Raw genomic sequence first — 21263 nt, forward strand, 5'->3', positions numbered from 1 at the left:
TCTGCTTTGGAGGTACTGTCTTCTCATACTACAAGTCTTTAAGGATGTCAACTTGTCCCAGGAATAAGATGACTAGCTTTTAACTGGTATGGAATAAATTCTGTGCAAGTGAGTGATGGGTGGGAAGAAACACATGCAATAGATAGTAGAAGGGAAAAGGTACATGGGGGGGAAAATGGAGAAAGCAACCGCAGGGAAAAAAACAACTGTCTTTTTAACCAAATAACAGCATTCAGACTTGCAATACAGATGACCATTTATATTAAAAAACAACCCTCCCCCCACAAAAAAACCCACAAATAGAACACCCCAAGAAACTAAACAGAACTAGGAAAAGTGCCTCTAGTGACTAGAAAACAGCCTTTGGTTTTCCCTTGCTGACAGTCCCTGTGCAGAGGGAGAGGCAGCTTCTCAAGTTTAAAGGTGTTCCCACTGCCAGCACCTGAGAAGGGACAAATTGCACAGAGGGGTGCTGCAGGCAGACACATGATGCTTGCTTCTCTGGGAAGATAACTTCATTACAGATTTCACATTTTCCTTAAAGTCTTCATAAAACTGCAAGTGGATACGGGGGAGGAACCTTCTGCAGGAGCTCAAAGTAGCCAAAAAAATGTAGACCTTCATCTTGACCAGGTGGCTTAATCTTTCTGAAAGCCCATGGCAATATCAGGGAACATGGAAGAGCAAATGTAGGCAGGAGATGATGGTGCAGAAGTCATGACTCAACCTAAGGTCTCAGACCCCTCTTTATCAGAAAAAAGGAAGAGAGAAACAAATGCCAGGGGTACAGAAGGGGTCTTCAGGCACAGGTTACTACAAGCATCAGAGGCACCTGAGAGAGCACAGCCCAACACAGAGCAGTCATGCTGGGAACAATGTTAGCAATTTAATGGTTGTAACGATTCAACTTCTCCCTGGCACCATTTAAAACTTCCTACTACGGATCTAGCCACTGTGGCTGCTTTTATTCAGCTTTTTAAACTAAGAATGTTCTGATCAAATATCACATTAGCTGTAAGTCCACAAAGGACTAAAAGAAAAGGCATTAAGAGAAGAAGCTGCAGATAGGGAGAGAAGCAGGTTTGGGCAGTGGCATTGACTCAGCCAAAACCTGCAGGAACTCCTGCCCAGTTTTATGTGTGCAGTCTCTCTTTGTCTCCCAACAAAACAACAAAAAAGCCCAAACAAAACAAAAACACAGAAAAGAGGGGGTGGGGGAAAGCAAACTCTCTATTTTAACCAGATTTCTGACACATAGCAGAAGCCAGACAGGTTATCAGTACCCTTAGCCCAAGCCACTTGCTCCCTTCTAAAAATTAAAAGGATATTTTCACTTCATTTCTTCCTCACCACAAATCTACCGTGTGATAAATGAACCCTCCAACTGACAGAAGATCCAAGAATAACAAAAAAATTTAAAATCATTCTTTTCTAAACTGCAAAGGATAAAGCTGATAAGAGTGAGCCATTCCCGTTCATATGGGTCCATGTGATTGAGCCCCTCCCATTGGCATCTGCCACTGAATGCTGAATGCTTACATTTGCAAATGGACTGTTCATAATTTATGGTTGTTTAACCAAGACTTTAAAAAAAAATAAAATTTAAACAAAATAGCCATGAATTATGACTTCCCTGAAATACTGAGCATAGTTGCCACTTAGACCCTGAACCTCTCCCCACAGCTGTTCCATGTCCCAAGAGCTCTTGGCAAAGAGAGCTGCAGGCAAAGATTTGACAAGAATGAAGGTACCAAAGTTCTTAAAATGCCAGCTTGTGGGGGCATTGTAAAAATAATTACGCAAAGATGAGTTAAATGACACCTTTTGTACATGATGAAGATCCAAAAAAATGCCCAACAAAGAGCACTTACACAGCTAAAATTTTTGCAAAGTACACAAATTACGTTATCCATCCCTAAATACAACTAATCTAAGAATTTAAAAACTTTAGGAGTAGCAATAGCTTCCGTGTCGTAAGAAGCAGGTCAATCAAGTATAAGCAAGAAGCAGTCTTTTTGGGCTAATGTGCTATGAGCTCTCGGCCAAACTAAACCTTCCTCCAGTTTCCCAGGTCTTTGCCTGTGCAGGACTTCTCTTACAAAGCTGAGCATTTAAGATTTACCTTCAAGCAGCCAGCTAACTGGCTACCTGCATCTTTGATATCTGAATTAAGTGAACCCAGTGATTTAAAAGGAGCTTGCATCTGACTGCAGAAAAGCACTTTCTGCTATGCACCCTCTATCTCCAGCCTTTCACATCTTTGATTTCACCACCTTTAGGGTATACTACAGGACATCTTTTCTTAGACTTCATCTAGACTTGAATTATGAAATAAACATCAAGGCTGAGTTTGTTCTGAAGCTAGAGAAAGGTCTGTTTAGAAAGGTTTTACTGCCCTGTTGAGCGCTCTTTAGTATTTTTCAAGTTTCTCAGGTGAGCATCTGAAGAAATTGCAAGAAGCAGAATGCACAGCTAAATGAGACAAAACCATGTCTGCCTGCACTACCCTTCCCAGGAACCACACTGAAGTAGCCCTCCCTACCTCAATTCTCCCCTCTCCTATTAGCTTGTGAAGTAAAGCCAGCAATGAACAACGAGCAGAGGTAATAAGTAAGGCTCATTTTCAACTATGCTTGTGCAATTCCCATATCTAAATCCCCAGGCTACCACAAGCTCTGGAAAAATACAGGGAAGGAAGTTACATTACTAATTCCACCCAAAACTGAGTTAGCACTTCAGACAGACAACACTCAGTTCATTGAAATGATCGCATGACTCTGACAGCAGAAACAGGCCAGTGACCCAGCCAGATATTAGGCCCTACAGAAAACCAGAGACAAGATTATAAAGCCAAAAGGAGGGTGTTTTTTTTAAGAGAGGAGAGTAAATGCTTTTTACATTAACAAAAAAGGAACAGTTTGTCATGGCACTTAGCCTTTTTAAAAGGCCCAGACACCCAATTTCTTGTTAATAAATGCAAGCTCTAATATTAACCACCAGCTATAGAGGAGCTGCATGATTTTAAAAATAGGAATCCTACACTGAAGCTTCAGGACTCACAGGATGTGGTTTAAATAATCAACACCTAACAGAGTCTATTCAGGTTAAAACATACATATATTCCCTGTAGTATAAAAAGAAACCAATTTAAATTACTTTCAAGCTTATTTTTGAATAACCAGCATGCAGTAACACAATTCAGAAACCAATCTGTAAATAACAGCAAGCAGGTGTACATACTGCCCCTTCCAGTCATCTGCAGTGTGACCATTACTTTTACTCAGAATTTTATCCTAGCACACTAGAGAAGTTCAAACTACTATAAAACACTGTAATTGGGGGAATTCTACATCACACATGCATGGATTCTACTGGCACAAATGAGCAAAACGGGAAAAATATTTTTGGAGGAGGATGTCCCTGCAATACTGCAGAGGTTATAACATTTAAACCAATTTCTGTTCCGCACATATAAGTTACAGGAAGCAACAGGAAGCTTTTGAAAGAGCACAAAGATCTGCTGCAACAATAATGACCTCAATATTTCCTTTTTGTGTTTTACACCACATTTTTTCCTCGTGTTTCATAACACTGTTAGCACCAACTTGTACAAATATGGTTTCTTACACCATCCCATACCTGCTGTTCATCCTCCATGACGTTGCTGGCAAATTCAAACACAAGCTCATTCTGCTGTACAACTGCTGCCATAATAACGCATTCCCAGGTCTCAGCTCCACATACAAAGAAAAACGTTCTTGAATGTGAAAGAACAGAGAGTTTCACTGAGGTCCAGCTGGGCAGAAAGGCAGGTTCATAAAATGAATTGAGTATCAATGTTCGTGTTTCTCAGATCATCAGCGTTCTTGGGTTCTTCTCTTCTCAAAGCAAAACAAACCAAGGCAAATTCTTTCCTGAGTTGTTCTTCCCACCTTGACAGCCTTTACCACTGTGGAGGGAAAAACAAAAAAAAAATCATTAAAAACTTCTTGCATTAGCAATGTGAAATAGTAGCAGTGGCAATAAAGCTTTCCATGCATTAAACTGCTTTATCTATGTCTGAGGAAGTCAGACACTTTTGCGTCTCCAAAGACATTACCTTTACTGGTTAATGTATGAGAACTTTCATTACCTGAAACAACTGTTTCAGGATATGACATCAGTTTCATATTAAAATCATGAGACTAAGGAAAAGTTACAAAAGTTAACAAAAAGAAAATCTATATCTTAATTTGATTCAGATATGCACATTTTCATATTCATTAGTACCTCTCATCTTCACAGCTTATTCAAAGTAAAAATACAAAACTCAGACTAACCTACTCAGCTGTAGGATATCCCAAGTATATCACATTTCTTCTTCACACACAGTTCAAATTTAGCAAAGTTGTTGTTTTGCAAATAAAATGCTCTGGATCTTGAATCCCCATGTCAAAATGATGAAATCAATTAAAAAATTCTTTGTACAATCCAGAGAGTGCCTGTGTTCCTACATGAAGCAGATCTTCAGCTTCATGTTAAAAATGCACTGTAAATGTACTCTTATCTCTACCAGAGGCTCGCAAGCAGCCGGAAGGAAACAGCACTGACCACGTCACGGCAAATTAGAACCGTCAAAAAAACTGCATAGTACAAAGAAAAAAAATTCCCCAACTACAGAATGTAAACAGCTTCAGTGAAGAGATGTGCGCCCACAGCTCCCGTGTTATTACTTACTCATCGGTGCCAAAGGTAAACTGGGTGACGGTGAGCTGACCAAGAGGTTTCTGCACCACCTCTGCAGACAGAGGCAAGGGCAAAAGGAACTCTTCGGATACAACTCAGGTGACCCAGATGTTAATTAAAAAATCTACCATTTCAAAATAGTAACAGGAACAGGTGTCTATGGAGTATGTTAGTGCCTAGGAATTTAAATCAATATATTTTAAAGGAAGAAAAATATGTGCTTCCTAGTGTTTTGAACAAACTTCTTTAAACTGCCTTTGATTAAGAGCTGCTGTGACAAAAGAAGGCAGAGGTCTAATATGTACCCATCCAGAGTGAGACCCCCAGGAAAATCAGCATCAGTGCCATTGGTGATGATTAGCATCTGCCTTTGTACAGGAGGTTTAACTTTGCCTTGCTTTTGTAGTAGGCTGAAACTCAAAAAAATGAAGAGCATCTTCCTCTGCCCAGTGCCAAGCAATTTAATTAGGGAGGATCATGTCAGAGACTCGCACTCCCTCACTCTAGGAAATGCAACAGCTGTTTTTCCTATATAAATTGTGGTATTCCCAAATTCCTAAGTAGTGATGGCAGAGCATTTAGGCATTTAAGTCACTAGATCCTACCCTTCTAAGAAATCAGGAAACCCAAGATTATGCAAACAGAAGAACCTCCCCAACTTCCAAAGTGAGCTCTAATTAGCTGTTAAAAGGTTTGTAAGAGTACCCACAACCTCAACTACATAATATTTGCTTTAATGAGAGTTGACACATGAACAGAGAAGGAAGTGCTGTAGGAACCATTTCAACCTCAGTGTGTGCCATTTCACTGGTTGACTTGAATGATTAACAAGGCTTTCTCCATACTTCAGCAGGGTTATGGCACTGAAAGCCTTACATGCAGCCATATAACCCTGGGTGACTTCTCTAATGATTTGGGTTTGCCTTTTAGAAGACGTGGATGCCATTAGGAAGTAGACACACACGTTGCCAGCATGGTAGGAGTAAGCACAACTTGGCCCATCCTAGACTCCTACCATCCTGTACACCAGCTTGAAAATAAAGTATAGAACTATATAATATATAGCTTAATATTCCCTATAGACAGTGATTCAAGTGGGTCAATCCATGCCAACAGGGATATACAAACTTTTTCAGAAGAGAAGACAGGTACGGAAATTTATTGAAGTACAACTTCTATTTTGGTTCCTCCTTAAGAATAAATTGTAACCGTCCAACAAGATCAAATAATATTTTGAGTCACACCCTCTAATCAGTGAAGAGCAACTTCACTGTAAAGGATCACAAGGCAAACAGGGAAATACAAGAACCACCTCAGTTGTCTAAATGGAGACTTCTGTTTAAATGGGGGTTAAGCTAATTGTCCAGAGCCAGGATACTGCAAGGGCTTATAATCATGGCCATTAAACTGCTGAAGCCACATGTATGAACTAAAGGCTACAAGTTCTTTAGACACAGTAACTTTCTAAGATCAATAACAATTAATTGAGTCAATGTAAAATCTGGATAAAGGACATGTTGGAGACACAGGTTACCAGGTAAGCTTTAAATATAAGGAAAACTGCAGATCAAGCTACCCCAAAAATTTTAGACATTCCCCACATGCACTGGGAACTGACATTCTCTTCAATTAGTGCTAAGTTATTCATTATTCTGTAAAACATTAATATTTTACAGTAGATACTACAATAACAAAATGTACACTAAATGCATTAGATACAAAGCTGTGGCAGTAAACTTACTAAAAGGCATAAAGTAATATTTCCTTACTTTTTATTTGAAAAAAAGAAACAACTAAACTCTTGATGCAAAACTAATTATCCCGATTTAATATCATTTAAGAGACTGCAGAAGCATAATCCATTTGATCCACATAAACACTGCTTAAACCAGTCACACTTCATGCTAACATGAAACTCCTAATGATCTGATAGCACTGTAGCAATGGTCAGTCAAAAGCTGTTTTAGGAATTCTCCACTGTGGGGATGCAGTGATGCAAGACTGTTCCTTCTCCCCAAAACCACCAAGGGCTCTATCGATAAAGTCGAGTGATACGTTCTTTTTACAAAAGAAACATCTAATCACAACATTAGCACCAAATCCAATGACAACTGAGTGAACAGGCTTTAGTGAGCTTTTGTATCTAACCGTATAAAGGTTGGGGACTCAGACTATTACTGTTTGCAGGATATTTTTCATTATTTCTGTTGCAGTGTATAGTAATAGCAAATAATCTACTGGGCAACACCAGCACAGCAGAATAATGCAAAAGTGTTTTCCTTTAATCCATATTACTTTCTCTGCCATATAGAAAACAAGAGCAGCTTTTCACAGAAGCCAGCAGAATTCTAAACCAGCTATATTTCCCTTCACATCTATTTTTATAAACTGTGCTTTCATTATTCCAACTATCATGGGGTCCTGCTGTCTACAGGCTAACACAAACATGACTATGGTTTTTGGCCTGATTTTACATACATCTGGGAGTAGAAAATACGTTATTTGCAAACAGCATAAAACGTGTAAATTCTATTCACATGCACAGTAAGCTTGACTACATACAAATAATCCTAGGAGAAAGGGAATCCAATATATATTATCATAAAATTTACATCAAATTTTAAGAACTACAGTGGAAGTAAGATTTTGGTTTCGTTTTTACTAATTGTTGTACAAATATATTATAAAAAGCAGCATGAAGACACAGCAATATAAACAAACATCTTAATTTTGCTTAATCCTTGAAACTGAACTCAAGTTACTTTAATCCTCCTGGAAACTCCCCTCATGCACTGATTTCAACATCTAGAAACAAGCTCCTCAATCAGTCTGTCAAAAAGCACATTCAGTCAATCTAACCCTTACTACAAGCTACTCTGGTATCCCAGAAGATGCACTGTAGGATTCTGTCCTAGACATCATAACTTTTTCCCCACTTCTCTTTGCCATTTATACCCTCCAGTTAGTCCTAGCCCACTGAGAACTAACTGAGCCAGTTCAATAAAGCTTCCAAGAAATACCCCCAGAATCAACATTTTTGGTGCCAATGGTGAAGCTGCAATATCGGAACTAGACTTCATGCTGGAGCCACAAATCCACAAATTCTCTTTCAAATCCTGATAATATGAGCCAGTACAGGCCACACTACATCATCATTCAAGCACTGTAATGAAAACAAGATTATGGCACCACACTGGAGAAGGTGTAGCAGGTATCAAAGTATCAGGCAGAAACCTAAAAATTTGCTAAAGGTCAGCTAGTCTTGGTACTGAGTGCATTCCAGATGAGCTGAAAGATGCCTCCAGCAAGCTACTGCATCCAGTCCCATTTAGGGTTACTAAAGATGACTAATCATCTTGCACTGCCTTTCCCATGAAATTAATAAGATCATTTCTACATTTAAAATAAGAACCAGCTTAGCTGCTTTAAGATTCAAGTGTCGATCTGAATTCTGAGTTACTGATGAAACAGTTCCAGTTGTTCAACAAGGGGACAAATAACTTGAGATTGGAATTTCCCATTGATTTCCTAAGACAGTCTGCAGCATTAGCACTAGCCTAGAAATGTCAAAGTTGTGACTTAACAGAAAGGCAAAACTGAACCCTTCCTTCTCTGCACCATCTTGGATACAGGGAAAAGAGGAGACTGAATCAGAGGAAAGGGAAGACTGAAGGTATCACCTGGAAATCTGAACAGGAGGAATGAAAACCATCTCAGATGAGGTCAAACACATGGATGGCAACCACACCTTTTCACTCGAATTCTTAACTGCGTTCTACCAGTGGAGATTTAGGATAGTTCAACTCGGAGTCAATTCACCTTTTAAAGAGTCACATCCCTTTAAGATAATGAACAAGTATCATCATAGAGTCAGGTTTTCTTAAAAAAGAGGGCAAAGATGAATGATATTGCAGTTCTCTTAATGCAGAAATCCCAGACCAACAATGATCTTTATATACAGTCCATACAAAGTATAAATGTTAACAGTTTAGTATGCTGTGTCATTCTTTATGGATTTATTTTTACTATTCAGTAATATTACAGATTTGCACAGGACAAGGGATTTGAAACGTGTCCTTAGACCCAGGGCATCTGCACTGATGAAATGACAAGAAGAACAAATTAATAAATGTCACTTGGCACAAAAAGTTTCTGAAAGCTCAGCCTTTCAACTGCTCACACAAACTAAAGGAGATAGAAAAACAGCGTGGTTAAGAGGGCAGCACTGAGGAAGGAAAGAAACAGCATAAGGAACAGACCAAGTCTTCTGAGAGCATCCATGCTGCCTAGGGCAAACTGTGCAAAGGGCAGCTGACATAATACAAGCCAACAGAGTGACCTTTGCTGAGCTTTCACTAAGGACAAAGAAATCATCAGTATCAATAAATCCCTGTTTTGCAGCCTGTCTGGAAACCACAGGCTTTCAGTGCACATACAGCAAGGAGGACAGAGAGTAAGAGGGTTTATCTGTTAAATATAAACACACATAAAACCCCAAAATGACATAAAATCCAGTCAATATCAAATAAATTAAATGAGCCCACTTGATATAATAACAGACATTTACTCCAAAGAGAGCAAAAAACACAAACAACAAACTCTCTGCCATCACAAAAAAAAAAAAAAAAAATATATATATATATATATATATATCACATTTTCATCTCCTTTTTTGTAACCCTCTCTTGTAGCCTGAGTATTTAATTTGAGGCAAGATTCCTTTCCGGACTATTAACAGTAATGGCTCCAGCACTGTTTACAGACTCCTCCACCCCTGAAAACTCTTTTCTTCCAATCTCCCATGTTCCCTCATATTTTTCAAGTCCCTTTTATTCAGCACATTTATGTAACAGCTGTTGTACACAAACCCAGCAACCTGGCAGAGCACTGCTGGGAAAACTGAAAAAAATTAAAGCATGGTTGAGGCTTTGTTCTCTCTGCATCCTCTCCCGCCAGCACAGTCAATGTGTCAAGGCAGCCCCAAATCAGTGTAGGTGTGCAGATGTAGCGCACTCTAAGTAACTGATTTATGCTGCAGCAACAAAAGATCAGCATACCACCAACAGGCCAGGCCTGAGGAGCAACCTAAAAGATACTGAGGTGAGACAGGCTCTCCCCAGCTTTACTACTGAAGCTCCTGAGCTCCAAAAAAAGGTACTCGAGTATCTGTTAAGAGCAAGGCTCCATAATTTGATCAGGCAAGGAAAGGTCAGGCTGGGTTTTAGTCACCTCTCTGCAAGGTTTGCTCTAGCAAAGTAAAGCCAACTCTACGGGAAAAGTTAGCTGACCTAAAGCAAGGGAGCAAGGACACTCCAGGGGGAATAGAGGGTCCAAATCCACTTTCCTGCTTCCCCACTCCCCAGGCATGAAAATAACTGAATTTTGCATTTTCATAGACTGGCTACACAGTATAAGAAGAGGTTAAGGAGATGGGACATGACCCATCCCCATGATAGGACAACTCCATCCCACCCCTCTCCACATTTCATGTGAGAGACTGGACCTCTTTTCCTCCTTGCTGCCAGCCCCCAGCTCCCCTTCCATCCCAATCAAAACTGTTTAGTGCATTCAAACATCATTTTGCAGCTGCCTGACTTTCGGCACATTCAACTCTGAGAAGAGAAGAGCAGGGTGAACTTTTGGAAGTGGTTAAGCCATCATCTGGCTACTCACACAGCTTTGAAACTTTTCAGATTGAATTTGGGTTGCTGAAGCCTCAGGTGACAGATAAATCCCATGTTTCAATTACAGTTAGATAAAAGCCAGGTAACGCTTCAGTGCACAGCCGCTGCTCCACCTGCCCTCACAGACACAGGACCCGGCACACACACGGCAGCTGCAGCTGCATCAGCACGCTCTCCATCCAGGAGCACATGCATCACATCACCAAAGCATACGCATCAAATGTGTGTCCTTCTACTGACTTGACTTTTAACTTCTGGTGCAGCTGTTTGGCCTAACAAAAATTTAAAAAAACCCACAATCTCCCACATCTCTGTAAAACAAGGGGATATGCGAAAGTCCTCCTTCTCTGCTTCCAGTTCAGTCACCTCCACCCACTGCTGCTCATCAACACCCCAATGCCACTGCGAAAATACTTGGCTTGATCTTCCCCTCATCCACTGAAAGCCAAACAAGTAAGATGAACTATCCCCCCACACACCTTAAAAGGACACCTAAAAGGCCAGTGTCCCCCAGGCCAGTGTCCCCTCCATGGGGACAACACACAGTTTGCCAAGCCTGCAAGAATTCCACAGACTGTCTACCAGCCAGGGAATGGAGCAGCACCAACATCTCAAGGCAGTATGAACATATTGGTCTTGGAAAGCTAACATCTGTGCACAGGCACTGTCAAAAAGAAAGAGGGGGGTAAGTCAGGCCTCCACCACCTGAAAAATGCTGGCCACAAGCACACCATCACACCAAGCTCCCTGGCAACCAACAGTATGACTGCCCATCTTTCTAAGAATTCTCTGTAGGACTATGTAAAGGTCTCTTATCCTAACAAAACCATCAGGCTTTTTTATGGGGAATGTTTCTGAAAGCATGTTTTGTTCAGCAATGCAATATGGATCCAAAGACCAGCTGAAAACATAACATTCATAGCAAAGGGCTGCTTCTCCTCTTGCTGCTGCATAATGGTACACAAATGTGCTGATGTCCAGTAAACGCAGAGGCTGGGAAGTGTGGTTTGCTGCTCCAAAACTCTTAGCAGTTCACTAACTTGGTCTGCCCCTTGATTCTGCCTTTTGTAGTTAAATCATCACTATTGGCAAAGAAAGGAAAAAATCAGGTGATCATATTTCCCAGCTAATAAAATGAGAACAAGGAGACATTCAATTAAGAAGTAACTAGTTTTAAAAGGATGGAAGGAAAGCAATTAAAAATGCATCAGCCTAGATGTACTCGCTCAAACTCCTTGCTACGAACATGACGGATTTCAAAAGCTTAGGAAAATTGTAAAATGTTTTAAAGACAGCTCAATGTAATTAGACCAAACTAGCTCCATTACATATTAATTTCTTTTTAAACAATGGAACAGAGCTGTCTTAACACACAACAAACCTTCAGTAATGCAGACTGCAATCACCCGTCTCTAAATGCAGGATTTTGCTGTCATTTTATTCCTGTTAACTGTACACTTTTCAATTTGCATACTCTCCACCAGAAAAACAGTAATATATTAAACATCACAAAACCAGAATGGATGGACTACAAGTTGGATGTAACACCAGAAATGTCCACTTAGCCCAGCTCATCAAGCGGTAAGTGATACTAATTATGGAGAGAAAGGAAAACAAAAGATCTCTCATTACTCTCTCTCCTACAGCAATTAGTATATGCTATTTTATCCAATAGTCAATTTGCAGAGACAGGACTGGTTTTATGTCTTGTAATAAGATAACCAAATTATCAGCATTAATAAGTAACATTAGTATCAAATTTATCTTCCTATTTTTTACACTGCACAAAATCTCAAAAAGGCTGTTTTTAAAAAAGATACCAAGAAAACAGTAAATTGATGAAAACCCAAATCTGGTTCAGAAATTTTTGCAAACCAAATGCATTATTCCAGTGACACAAAATAAATGCTTTAAAAAGCACCTTTAAGTGATTTCTGGCATTTAATAGCACCTTTTATGGAGCATTAAGACCACAACCCTATAAGCATCTGTAACAACAGAGATGCCAATAAGTCAAATTTCACTAATTTCCAAGGGAAAGATCCCAATACAAAAAGAGCGGAAGGGCTGAGCTCCAAGACAGCTAAAACAGGATATGAGGAAACATGTAAAAGAGGGGTGGATGGGAGAAGAGCTGTTTGACCCTGAAAGATTTTGCTCTTTTGATTAATACATACACACAGGAAAATGAAGCAGTGGCAGTGGGAGGAAGAAAGATCAGAGTAACTAAACATAATTGCTTTGGAAGGGCGCCAAACTTCACAAATAACCAGTTGCCAGTCTGTACCCAATACTGACATGAAACTGTCAATCACTGTCTAAAAACTATTTTGCCCATAAATTAGCACAGTCATTATTTTTAAATCACCTGCAAGTAAAAGTAAAGTTTACCAAAGAAAAATGGATGGCGAAACCCAATAACTTCTTTCTTTAGCTGCTCTATAAATGAGCACTATATATATATATATATGTATGTAAAAGGAAAACGAAATAAGAGACCATCAGAGATCAAGTTCAAGTTGAAAGTTTCTTATTCAGGGCAACCTCTTCCAGCCAAGCATCAGTAATTCTAGATTACGGAGTTAAACTCCCACAGGAGTTTTTCAGCATTCTGCAAAATCTGCTACTGAACCCAGCACAGTAAAAATCCCATTACAACTTGTGCAACACAGATTTTTAGCACTCTGTGCATTTCCTTGTGCAATTAATTTTTTAAAAAACTCTTCTAACTGGACTGTTAAGCACAACAAACAAACTATTTTAATAAGTTCGAAATATTTTAATAAGTTCAAAATTACTCTCCGACATAGCCACAGAAGTGCTGTTTGATTTGCATTTCTGTGTTTTAGTACTAAAGTGGTTTCAGAAATATGAATTTAATTGATGTGCACCAGCTAGATAGGAGCACAAACTAATCCACACAGAACCTGCTGAGGCCTCCTGTTTCCCAAACTCACAGAAGCAGACTTCAAGCCTCAGTTTGGTACTCAGATCTTGTCAGCAATGTTTATGTTCAAGGTTTCATTCGGCATGTGCCAGGTTGAGAAATATAAAGGGTCTTACCTTTGCAGTGTCTTTAAAAAATCTGTATGAATTCAGAGCAGATTAGGCCATGTTTCTATTGTTTGCCTCTCATTTGCTGTCAGCTGTCAGCAAAATGAACAGTCAAAAGCCTCTGGAGCAGGCTGGTATTAGTCAGCTAGACTTGAATTTCCAGTTCTTTTACATTGCTGTCTATTTTCCTCCATTAGGTTAGCCTGTCCTACCCTGGTATCAGATTACAGGGAGCCAACATTTATAGCACCTTGCAAAAGTCGAACATATCACATACCTAAGTCTGCCTATACCTGTTGCCCTCAATGCTTAACCCTTTCTACCAACAAGAGAAATGTTTATTCTAGACTTTATCACCTACAAAATATTTGCAGCAGAGTAGTTTCTCCTTCTGACCTCACAGCTACAGAATGGAGTGAGATTTCACTTTTGGAACTGTGAACACAGGCAGGCTATGCCAAGAACAGAGGCTCCAAGATGCCGCAAGAACAAACCTGCACCTGCAGACCCTACCTCCAACGAGAACACTGGTCTGGAAGCACTTGCTGCTTATCTCAGCAGGTCTGAGAAACCCCAACCCCCATTCTGGGCTCAAGATCATGGAATTACACCGATCCCTTGCCTCCCCTCAGACCCTGCTGCTAGAGCAGAAGGCAGGCAGGCGTGTTCTCAACAGAATGGTGCAAGGAGATGGCATTTCCAGCCCACGGCTCTCCCAGCAACACCGGCTTCCTTCTGCCCAGCCACGATGTGGTGCTGCCCTGGGCTTGGCTGTTCCACCATCTCCCTGATGGCTTTCAGCCTAATTTCCCTCTCTGGAAGGTGTCCTGGTAACCCTATTTCCACCGACTAGGATAGTGGCAAGTCAAACCCTGCAATGCTGAAACAAAAGGAGCAGCTATTTCCCTCTTTACACAAGATGCAAGGCCATCCCATGGCCATCAGCTGCAGTGGCCGGGCTTCAGAGGACTACACAAGGTACTTTATGTGTCCTTGTATGACAAGAACCTTCGCTTTCCTACATGCATCTTGGACTTAAACAGAGGTCTAACAAACAAATATATTTATATTCTTACAACTCATCCAGGATTGCTCAGGCACGCTCCTTTTTGGAGATCCATTCTGTTAAAGCTGAGAATATATAACTGAGATACACCATTACACTCTTACAAGCAAGTTAACTCAAGAGAGCAGAGATTGAAGCACACAAGAAGAACTTCAATTCCAGCCTGCTTTAACTTAAATCTTTACTTCAGTAACTTTTATTCCTTTAGATAAGAATCATAGACCCAATCAGGGCAAAGCAAAAAAATAAATGGCTAAGAGGGCTTGTAATGAGAAACAGTTCAGAGTACAGCCCATACCACAAAGCACTGCAACTAACACTTATCCATAAGCTGCTCCAACTCACAACTAGACAAACATTTTGGTCTTCGAGAAATTCCACTCATTTACAAGAACACTTTTATTTATATTCAAGTTAACACTGTGGTTAACAATGACACAAGTAAAATACAGATACATATTTCCGTCTTGTTTATAAAGCTTATCAGTTAAAACATGCTTTTGCAAACAATGCCTGAAGCTTTTTAATCTATCTGCCACAAAGATAGTCATTTAACTTTACCCATAAATATAAGAAATTAAATACTCAGTCACACATTTCCAATGGTTATACCACAGGAATTAATCAGAGAGAACTTTTGCACCAGGCAAGAAGTTACCTGTTTTCTCCAATATGTAACCAATGCCCCAAAACACACCTTCCCTAAACATCCCCAAAGGTCCATTTTGTCACCCATTCTGTCACAACAATTGAGATTACTTCTTTTCAGAAGTTTTTTCTAAAACAGTTTGACAAGTGAACTAAGGCAAGTAGTATTGTGATTTTTTTTTGGTTTTAAGTGCTTGGAGAGTCCAACACTATTCCTAACACAGGCAGGGATTTACTCATGATGTTGGGACGGGAGAGACAAATCTCCATCAGCAAATCTCTTGGAAAAATTAAGACACATCTCCTGCTGTCAAAATCACAAAGCTGATACTTGCACTGAGCTTTCATATAGATTCAAAAACCCCAAAAAGCAACAAAAATGCCCAACCCAAGAAAAGGTGACACCACCTCCTAACATCTCAAAAGCAGATTTACTTAATTCAGACGTCTGTAGAAATGGCAATGAAAGGTAGTTTAAGAAGAGGTGCAAAGTACCAAACCATACCTACAATCAGGCAGACTGATAAGGAACAGAGTCAGAGCCCTCAGTCAGACTCCTGAACTCCCTCCCACTAACCTCCAAGTCTGATGAGTCTGGGGTAGACCTTTTCACTGTCTTTTCTAATATAATTGTCTGGAGGTTTTTTAGCACAAGAGCATTCAACTTTATGTTTGGCTTAATCCAGCTTTTGTGGTAGCTCAGACAGCATTTATGTATGCCAGGGTAGACCTGGTCTCTTAAACAAGACACCAAAACAAACCACATCTTTAAGAGAGTCTCCCAAGGCAAGATATTTGTTACTCCTTTCTGAGATGAAATCTTCTGTCTGATTTCCAGTGTATTGTATTTTACAGATCACTGTAGCTGCAATTCACATGTCATCTAAAGCCTAACAAAAAAAAAAAAAAAAAAAAAAAAAAAAAAAAAAAAAAAAAAAAAAATTGAAATTTATTGAAAATTATAGACTGAGGGACCTAAGTTTTTTAAATTCGCAGGTGGAAGAGGTGAAGGCTAATTTGGCTGGAAGACTGTAACTGTGTATCTTCCCTCAGAATGCCTCACAGCTCTGAGCTGGGCCGTGCTTTCTGCATGGGCAATTTGTACTGGCATCATAGCTCATCAAAGAGAAAGACATGGAACAAGATACTCCAGATTCTCTCAAGTAAAAGACAATAGGTAAGATCTGCACCATGCAGGAAAGGGAGCAAAGTCACCTGCTGACCAGTTTGCTCTGAACTCAAGGAATATTTTCGAAACATTAGCTTAAAACTGAACCTGAGATTGGATACCACTTTAAAAAAGTACCAACACACATGCAGCACTGACACATGGAGGGAGGGACGTGGTCTTGGTTAGAAAATGTGAGTATTACATAGCCAGAGGGATTTCAAAATAAAACAAAGGTAAAAAAAAAAAAAAAAACTAAACCAACAAAACCTAGACCTTAGGCTCTTGCTGCAACTTGTTTGGTACACAAACCACCTTGTTACTAGACAGCCAGCTACTTATGGGTGTGGAGCACATAGCACAAAGAGTTCCATGTGCAGGTTATACCAACAATCTCATCCAGTGTAGACACACAGACTAACTCCCCACTGTACATGGAAAAAAGCAACACAATTCACTTGTCTCTAAATCTTCCACAGATGACTCCTTCATCCCTGCAGAGAAGCTGCTGGTTTGAGCTTTTTATCTCTCGTCTTGGTCATCATCTTTCTTTCTTTCTCCCTACTAGCATCTTCAGCATAATTCACTTTATATGCTTTAATAACATTTTGAGAGGCAAATGCTTCTACACTGTTCTTATTTCCCTCTTGCATTTGTTTGTTTCATTTCAGACAGCTTTTCAAAAGGTAATCATTACCTTCCAGGTTTCAAGTCAGAAATTCACTGAACTGTGCTGTTTTCACAGACTCACAGAACTGTGGGTTCCCAGAAAAGCAGAGCAGAGGGGCAGAATCATATCCCTCACCCTGCTGGCCACATCGCTTTTGATGCAGCCCAGGATGCAGTTGGCTTTCAGGGCTGCAAGCACATGATGTTGGATCATGTCCAGCTTTTCATCCACCAGTCCTTGGACCTGGAGTATGATGGTGTTTTTGCTTCTTAATCCTACCCAGTAAGAGTCCTGAACCAAATGCCTTTTTAGAAACAATGCCCTTCACCTATTTGTTCAGTATTGCCCTTCCTCAAAAGTTGATGCTGGGTTAAATCAATGAGGTGCTGAAGGCTGCCTGAATTGGAGAAGCAGCATTAACAGTATGAAGAGTGCAGACATTTCTGCTGTACTGAACGTGCATCCAGGACATAACAAGTTACAGCCCCAAGTAATTTAAATGTCTGCAGAAAAACATCTTAGTTAAAGAACCAAACAAAGAATATCTAAAATCATGCCTTTAAAACATCCTCAAGGTGAGAGACTACTTACACAGTTGCAGTGGAGAAGAACATTCACTCAAGACATAATTAAAAGTTAGCTTTTTGGGCTTTTAAGCTCCCAATTTTAATGCACTCTGAAATGCAATATATTCATTCAGGTTCTTCTAAAAATGCATGTGCTTCATAATGTTTAGCATAATTACAATAATAAATACATTAACTTGCAGCTATGCAGAATAAGACAGAAACTAATATTCCCATGCCATTTGTACATTTTTCTTTTTACAGATCAGTGTAGCCTAAATTTATGTTCTAAAGTATTTGCATGGGGTGGGATTAAGAAGGGAGACTATTAGTCTGGGGAATTTCAAACTATTGAACTTGGCTATTAAGAGAATATAAATTATCTTCTGATTTGCTGTTAGACTAACAATTCCCACCATGGGATTTCAAACAGTGACAAAGCACAACTTAAAGACCAACAAGACTAAAATAAAAAAGCAAAAAGATTTTTCTTGAGAGTGTTATGGAAAAGGAACAGGGTCTGTAAAGGTCCCTCCAGGGAAGGCAGTGTCTGGACAGGCCAGTATTCCTCATTTCGTAATGTCTGGGGAAGTGTACACTGAAGCCTAAGTCACTCTCATATGAGCACACACCTGCTCCTGGGAGACACAGAAATCCACTGCTAATGAAATGAACTTGACACAGAATTTATGAGTGTTGCATGAAAGCATCTACAGAATCGGTGTATTCTGGAAATTTTCAGAGCTCCCACAAACCAGGTGTAGAGAAATTCAAGCCTCATTTCATCATTCAAGTTCCCATGTCTTTTGTAGAACTAAATAAGACATCAGATGTGGCTGCTGCACATATGCCTGTGCCATCCAGCTGCAGCCCCGACCACTGGGCTCTGTGAGCCAGCCTGACTCCCCAGTTGTGGGGAAAAGCAAGGCAGCAGGCAGGGGGAACCAAATCACCTGGGGAAAACACAAAATCACCCCAACACCTTGCGCTGAGTTGTGTGCCCAACTTGGTCTAATTCTGCAAAAGGAAGCAGCACAATCTCACCACAGCCAGTGGCTCACAAACCTGGAGGCTTCTTTCTACCTCCCCTCAGTTCTGTAGAGGGAGTAATACAGATATTTCAGCATGCCCTTGCACCCTCTCTCGAGCATTGTCTGAATGGGGCTGTCCACTCATGGTTTCCAAAAGAGACACCCTTACAGTGCCGTACACAGCAGGGGAATTGAGGAGACATATTTCTCCTATAGCAGCTTTACCCCACTTTAACCCACAAGGAAAAGATTGTTCCTACCTTTCCTCCATTCTGAGAACCTTTAATGCTTCCACAAGAAAGAACTGAGATTGCTCTAAGTTTTCCATATCATGAATGGGAGCAAAGGTAGGTTGCATCTCCTGAAGATGGAAGGTCCTTCTTTAGGTCACATCTGACTTCACTAAATTATCAGGAGCTGATGCAGGCCCCAGTGCAGGGAATCAAAAACTGATTTGGATTGGAAAAGACCTTTGAAGATCATTGAAGCCCCGCTGCCAGAAGCAGGGACATCTGTCCCTAGATCACATTGCTCATGGCACCATCCAACCTAAGCTTGAACACTTCCAGGGATAGGGCATCCACAACTTCTCTGAGCAATCTGTGCCAGTGCCTCTCCACCCTCATTGTCAAAAATGTCTTCCTTATGTCTAATCTAAATCTATGCTCTTTCAGTCAAAAACCATTGTCCCTTTTCCTGGCATGACGGGACTTGGTAAAACACCTCTATCCTAACTCCCACCTATACACTGAAAGGTTGCAACAAGATTTCTCCAGAGTCTTCTCTTTTCTGGGCTGAATAATTCTCTTAGACTTTCTTCACAGGATAGCTGTTCCAGCCCTCTGATAATTTTCATTCAGGTCTCTGGGAAAACAAACATTCCAGCTTTTCTTGCAGCACCACAGCCTCATCACACAAGAAGTTCCTCGGCACTCATCATTTCTGTTATGAAAACCTGCAAATTATCATAGGAACCAGAGGCAAAATGTTTTTTATGTATCACTTCTAACTCACTCCTTCCTCTCCCATGACAACATTCAACCCATACAGAGTCAGGAGGAAAAAAAAGAGAAAAAGAAAAAGAAAAACAAACAAAAAAAGAAGATAAAAAAATAGCAACCCACCCTACACTAGCAAACAAACAAAACCCAAGCAAACAAAAAAGCAAAAAACCCCAATGAAACGAACAAAAAACTAACTATACAAAACCCCCCACAATAAAGAACTAAAAAAAACGACCAAATGAAAAAAGCAAAAGAAGAAAACACAAGGGAAAGCTGAGTGGTAGATGGAAGATAACTAGTACAACAAACAAGGTAATGCAGAGACAGGCTGCTTTACATAGTTTCTAATCCATCCTTTAATTTATCCTCCACCCTCCTTTCTTTTTTTCATTTCTGTTGTCTAACATTTCATCTGCTTCTGTGAAGTCTCAGTGGTTTACTGTGACCATAGATACAATGAAATAATATCAGAATCGTGTGGGGGTGGGTAAAACCTCCCAAATCTATGCCTTTTTTCAAGATGCCATGCACTTCAAGAGGTTTTGTGGAGGTTTTACTATGTGTTCTCCTCAGGGATTGTGCCCTGTTTGTATCTTTCCTTCCTCAAATATGACAGTGCTGAGGACAAGAGTGTTCAAAAAATGAAAGGGAGAAAGGCCAGCAGAACCATCCCGTCGCTGTGAAAGGCTTCCAGCGCAGCTATGTTAGAAATGCCAGAGCTGGTGCCTTTCACAGAGGCAAAATGCCGAGTTTTGCCCGTGTGGTGCTGGCTCCTGGCCCTGCAGAAACTGGTGAACCAGGAGCTCAGAGCGGCGCCTACCCCTGTGAGAGCAGCTCTTCTGTGGATGCAAAAGTGCCCCAGAGCCCAACACAAGGCAGGAGAAAAAAGCCTAAACCAACAGCAATAAGAACACCCCTAAACCCTTACTCACCCAATCTCACTGCCCCTACAACCTTTCTACTCTTCCCCACCCTGAGTAATGTGCCCTTCAGGCTGAAACACTCTATTTTAAAGAGCATATAGTACAGAAACGTTTCATCACATGGCAAAGACATTCCTACTCAATGCTGGCTAGTCAACAAATATACAGTTTAAGAGAAAAAAAACAATATTCTGGGAGGTATGCTGTCACATGAGGAAGATCACCAAGGGAGACAAAAGGTTAAAATGTATGCACAGTTTCAGTTCTAAAATAATTTTGATGTGCAGAGTACTCAGCTCTCTAAAATCTGATGCAGGGAGAGATCCACTAGAGTTCTAGTTTCAGTAAATTAATTATGAGGCAAAAATATACATATCTTCAGAAATCATGCAACCTACATTAAAAAAATACATCATTTACAACACAAGGTTTTATGTGCTTTTTCTGTGCACTTCTAAAAGCTGTTTAACTGAAAGCCAAAGCTCTCTCAAAACCATAAGTGTATTGAGATGAAAAAAATAATAATTAAAAAGAAAAAAACACTCCAAAGATCACAGATTTTACAATAAAAACTGGTCAGGTAACCAGTAGCAATCACCTGCCCAGAAAAGATATTAGTGAAATTGCATGAGTTAAGGCCCAACCTGCCCGTTTCTCAAATGCATTTAAAAACTCCCACACTGGTAGCTGGGAAAAACAGAACACTGGACCTCAGCTCTCACTG

The 21263-nt window shown here is 40.2% G+C and overlaps 1 protein-coding gene across 12 annotated transcripts in view; it reads right to left on the reverse strand.

The window, feature by feature from the left end:
• Nucleotides 1–21263, reverse strand: part of ELF1 (E74 like ETS transcription factor 1) — an 87259-nt gene that overhangs the window by 33735 nt on the left and 32261 nt on the right. For 10 of the 12 annotated variants that reach the window (XM_083884783.1, XM_083884781.1, XM_083884779.1 and 7 more), the window contains one exon: nt 3640–3949. In XM_083884783.1, coding sequence (XP_083740909.1) covers nt 3640–3711 — 72 coding nt within the window. In that variant the 5' untranslated portion in view covers nt 3712–3949. Of the gene's footprint in view, nt 1–3639; nt 3950–4319; nt 4539–13472; nt 13569–21263 lie in introns of those variants that run through there. The other 2 variants (XM_083884788.1, XM_083884786.1) reach the window with 2 other exon arrangements.

Source organism: Zosterops lateralis, assembly GCF_965231275.1.
Source record: "Zosterops lateralis genome assembly, chromosome: 2".
Lineage (NCBI taxonomy): Eukaryota > Metazoa > Chordata > Aves > Passeriformes > Zosteropidae > Zosterops > Zosterops lateralis.